Source organism: Chaetura pelagica, unplaced genomic scaffold, assembly GCF_000747805.2.
Source record: "Chaetura pelagica isolate M959 unplaced genomic scaffold, ChaPel_1.0 scaffold206, whole genome shotgun sequence".
NCBI classification, from domain to species: Eukaryota; Metazoa; Chordata; class Aves; order Apodiformes; family Apodidae; genus Chaetura; species Chaetura pelagica.
The window spans coordinates 744819-750069 of NW_009953801.1; the positions used below are offsets into that span (position 1 = coordinate 744819).

A 5251-nucleotide genomic window follows, 5' to 3' on the forward strand; every position below is an offset into this window, starting at 1 on the left:
CCTGCTGAAGTGAATGTTTTTTGCCTGTTCGTGCTAATTGGGTTCAGCCAGTTTCAGGATGTGCTGGAAAGAGACGGCATCAGGTTTTTAAATACATTCATTGTAGCTGGTGTTTTTAGGGGGCTGCAGCTCCAGCTTGTGCTGCCAAACCTGTCCCCTGGTCACTGCTGATGAAACTGCAAAGGACAGCACAGGCTGTGTCCCTGGGAAGCTGTTTTCTGTGCTTGGTGTCCCAACAGCCCCACAGCAGGAGTGCTGCACACAGCTCCCGTGGTGCTCTCTCCATGCCAGCCTCCAGCTGTGCCAAGGCACTTGCTGTGCTTTGCCTAGAGCCCTTCCTGATGACCAGGAAACATTTTATTTAGTCTGTAGAGAGGATGAATTTATGTGCTGTAATGAAATGCTACTCCTGAAGTATTTTAAAGGAGCTGAAGGTTGAAATAACTAGCATGTAACTCTCACAAAATCACTTTTCTTCTAAGTGAAGTTTCCTTGATATGGTCAGTCCTAAACAGCTGAGACCTAATGGGAGCTCTAAAACCTCAGACCCTCTCAGGGACTCTGGAACTCTGCAGAGAAGCCACGTGCCAATCCAGCAAGATGAAGAGGGGCAAGCTGGAAACTTTTATAAGTGTTGGGAGCTTCTGAGGTGCTTACCAAGCTCTGGTTGTACTGGATATTATTTCTGCCCTTCCTGATTAGAAGTACTGCTCAACTCTTATTAATGCTGCTTCTGTTTCAAACAGGATTTCCCTACCGTTTCATCAGAAGATTCAAATATGGATTTTCCAGAAAGTGGAAGGAATATGTTGAGGAGTTTCTTATGGAAAGAAGAAGGTAATTTCTCTGGGGATTGTGTTTTGTTGCAGTGTCCCCTCACTATTTGTTGAAATTTTGCTTTTGAAGAATACTCTACTAGGGAGGTATGAAAGATAGTATATGTGTGCATGAAGACTGTTCCAGGCACAGAATGGTCACAGCTCTGGAAGGACATACACCCTTCACCTTTCCTCCATAGACTGGTCTGGGTTTGTTCCACTTGCTTACGTAGCCTTCAAGGGAAGCAAAGGGCTACACTGAGGCAGTGGCTCTCATGGTGACTAGGCACAGCTGCTCTGTGCTGTTGGGCTTTGCTGGGAGGAGGAGACAGAGCTAAGTTAATGTGCTGTTCACAGACAACTGCTTTGGGGGTTTATTGTTTTTTTTCTTGAACTCCAAATCATTAGGAAAGAACGCAAACAAAACACCAGTGAGGGTGAAGATGAAGACAGTGACTCGGTGGGTACGGACGTGTTGGAAAATGCAAAAGGCTCAGCAAGAGATGTAAAGAAACCTGAAACCAGGAACACCACCTATGAAGTGTCACCGAAGAATGGTGAGAATGCTTGTGGGTATTAACTACTCCTTTTCTTTGGAAAAAAAGTTTTTTTAAGAGGTATTTTCCCCAGCAAAAAATACCTAATATCTGTCTGTTTTCTATCTTGTTAATTAGGCTGAATGGAAGAGGTAATAAACTAGTTGGGTGAAGTTATTTGTGTTCACTTAGACCACAATCAAGATCATTGAACATTGACTTGCTTATTTCTGGTTCACTGATGTCTCTCTTGGTCTGTAGTAGCTGAAGGCAGTGACTCCAAAGCTGTTTGTTCTGACAGCACACGACACAATTTTTTCCCATTTGCTATTTTGCATAACATACTCTCTTCTTGATCCTTCTGGGACACCTGTGGGATTTAATACCTCCATCAAGGCTGGTCCTTGGGCAGGCTTATTTTATGGCACCTTAATGTTTTTGCCACAATTGAGGCATAAAGAGTGATAACTAGGAATGGATGGAATGGATTGTGGAAAATCCATTACATTGGCTTTGCTTTCAAAGGAAATGGTTGTAAAGCCTTAACCTATTGATCCTCCTCCTTTTTCTTTGCCTTGTAATGCAATCCCAGCTTTGGGAGGGACACTAACAACTTTTGGGTTTAACTTCGACTTCTTCTTAATATCTGGTTCTAAGTTCCAGTAGAGCTTTGGCCAAACTTCATTTGTTAATACTCTAATCAGATTTTCTTGCTCACACGATAAAAGCTGTTTTATATTTTTCTCTCATTACAGTTAGGATTAGTTCAGTGTCAGAACTTTTCTCTATCATTCTACTTCCCTATATGATTTTTACAGTATTTATGACCTTTAAACAAAGTCAAGTTTACCGTTGTGAGCTTTTAATTCTTACAATTTGTGAAGATTATTCCTTTGGTCATGTTAAGGTATGTTTAAAGGAACAACATCATGTTGTAGTAAGTTTAATGTTTTCTGTGTAGTCGGTACCAATGAGCTGGCTTCAACCCAATATTGCTCCTATGCTTGTGAAGTCAGCAAAGGTGGAATTTCAGTAGAGTATTTGGGACAAAGCTGTATTGCTTGTTTTTTCTGGCAGCTGTGACACCACCCCCACGGGACAGTTCTGTGCTGAACGACGGAGTTTACACGCGCAGCGGGCGCCGCGTTCAGCCGCCGCTGAACTTCTGGTGTGGGCAGCGAGAGTTTGTGGATCAGGAACTCAACGTCACTGTCCAACAGGGTGGGATCGACTATTTGAGCATGGTAAGAGGCTTTTGCAAATTGCTGCTGAAAGGTGCTGAAGTGGCTTTGGCTGCCTGCGTGGGTGTGAACACCTGAGTTCATAACAAGAGCGTTAAGTAGATCCTGGGCGATGCAGGTGACTTGTAAACCCACCCATCCTGTAAACATTTGGCTTTTTCAGAGCTGGCATCGGTAGGCTGGGTATGTAATCTCTTGCAGAAGTTTAGATTAAACTGTTTTATTTTGAAGATGTTCAGTACCACAAAACACAAAAAACCCACCAGATCTACCTCTAAGAAGAATACAGGAAAGAAAGAAATGAAGACAACAGAAGAAACATCAAAAAGCCAAAGTAAAGGTAAAAAACTGGATTTTTCCTTTTTTTAATTGCTGGTGATGAGTTGTGTGCCAGAGCAGCCTGGTGATGTCTTGTTAATGCAAAGAAACTGTTCAAGTATTTTAATGGTCAGTTGCTTCTTCTATGAAGGATTATCAGAGTGCCATTAATGCCTAGTTTTACAGCTCCAGATATAAACTATTTACATAATGGGAACATGCAGACTTGTTTCTGGAATAGGAAATGAAAAGATGGTATTTTTGACATTTCTGCTCCTCAACACAGCTACTACATGTGGCCTGAGAGAGCCTGAAGAGTTCACCAGCCCACTCAACTGATTTTAGGTCTGGCTTTACTTTTTAAACTGGATTAGTTAAATTAAATTTCTGTGTAGACAAAAAAAAAGTAAATTTTAAAACCTTGATTTTTAATAAAAACTGGGACACAATAGAACCCTGACAACAATGTAAATATAAAGAAGTTACTCCTTTAAACCAACTGTAATGTCTCCTGCAGAAAAACTATTTGCAGCACAAGCTTTTGGGATGTTGTTGTTTGCTCAACCTCAGCAGTAGCATTTTAGCAACATTTTCTGCTGACTATTTTATCCTCTCTGCTCAATGCTTTCATGTTCCCTTTTGTAGCTTTGATAATCCTTTGTAGCCTTCATAAAGGGAGCTGGACTCAATGATCCTTATGGGTCCCTTCCAATTGGAGATAGTCTGTGGTTCTGTGACAATTCCTTTGATTGTTTGGGGGCAGCCTGTCATGGGAGCCAGCTGGGTAGAAGCAGGGATGTCCCCACTGCTGCTCATCTCCCTTGAGCAGGGGACACTTGCTCAGAATGAATTCAGTTTGTGCTACAGGTTTTTTGTAGGAATCCTTTGTAAATGGGTTTTCCCTGCTTCTTGAGTGCCAGGCAGTGGAATGGGCTGCCTGCTGGGACATGCTGTCGTGTCTCTGTCATGCAGCCTCTTGTTCCTAGAGAATTTAATCCCAAATACACAGGAGTATGAGGGCAGAAGCCTTTACTGATCCTCCTGTGATGCAGATCTGGGAAAGGAGGTGCAGTGATCTCGGGAAGCTGGTGCTGGTTCTCAGTAAAGTTGTGGACACCCCTAACAGCAGAAATGAGTTGATGGTTACCTGTCAGGTAGACCTCTGGGAAGGGGCTGCAGGTGACTTGTGCCTCACTCCTCCTCCATGGGGAAGGGGTGGGCAGCACAGGGCATGATGGATGTTTCCAGGCATCCCTCCTTCTCTCTGACGTTTTGCTGTGTTTCCCACCAAAGCAGTGCTTGGTTTATTTTTGTATCCCAAAGTGACCATTCAACAGAATCTCTTCTTGTCCTGAGGAGCTCCAGGGCTGTGTTCATGTGGGGAGAGGCTTCAGCAGAGCACAGGGAGCTACACTGCACAGCTCCTCCTCTGGAACAGACAGGAGTTCACAGATCTTAGGGAGTGTGGGACATGGTGCATCCTGCAAGGCTGGTCCTTGCGTGGCTGAGAACACCACGATGATTTCTGTTACTTCGTGTGATTTTCCACTGAACTCATCTCTTTCAGGGAAAAACCATGAGAAAGAAGTAAGTTCCATAAGAGAGACCAAGTCTGCTGGAAGCAAGGAGGCCAGGCGCTTTGTTTCAGATGATGAGGAGGGTGATGGTGCAGTCACTAGAACAAAAGCTAAAGCACAGCTTTCTGTCAGGCTGACTCCCCTGAATACTGCAGCACTAAACGAACATCACTCCAAGAGCAGAACCTCAGCAGTGACAAAGGAAAAAGGAGGAACAGAGTATCGAGAACTGACTTTGTCTCGGGAGACTTTCAGGTACTCTTTAAGGTCAGTCAAACCACTTCAAGGCAAGCATTTAACAGAAAAATCATCAAGCAAAGATGAGGAAGAAGAATCCAGTGAAGATATGCCACTGTTTATCAAAAGGAAGAATAAACCTCTATTAAAACATGAGGTGCAAAACTCTAAACCTTCCTCTAACTATAAAAGTTCCCAGCATGATGCAAACAAGGTGCCATGTGAACAAAGGGCAGCAAAACACTCTGCTGCCTCCCTTGATGGGCCCTTGAGGCAAAGTGTGACCACATCCACTGATGGTTCTGATTTATTTGAAGGAAAAACAACTAATGAGTCTAGTAATTCCCATCTGCCTGATAAGGAAACAAGGACAAGAAGAAGAACCAACTCACAGACTTACTTGCTTTCATCTGACACTGAGTCTGAAGCCAGTGAAGAGGAATTTCAAGTAAAAAAACAAAACACAAATGCATCTGGCAAAAAACCAAACTGTCAAGTTTCTCATACTGCCAAGTCTTCAGCAG

General features: G+C 43.2%; 1 protein-coding gene across 1 annotated transcript in view; it reads left to right on the forward strand.

Annotated features, from left to right (window-relative positions):
• MIS18BP1 (MIS18 binding protein 1) overlaps nt 1-5251 on the forward strand; it is a 180228-nt gene that overhangs the window by 167595 nt on the left and 7382 nt on the right. The window contains exons 6-10 of the mRNA XM_010001202.1: nt 747-837; nt 1227-1387; nt 2432-2598; nt 2827-2935; nt 4481-5245. Of these exons, the coding sequence (XP_009999504.1) occupies nt 747-837; nt 1227-1387; nt 2432-2598; nt 2827-2935; nt 4481-5245 (1293 nt within the window). The remainder of the gene's footprint in view (nt 1-746; nt 838-1226; nt 1388-2431; nt 2599-2826; nt 2936-4480; nt 5246-5251) is intronic.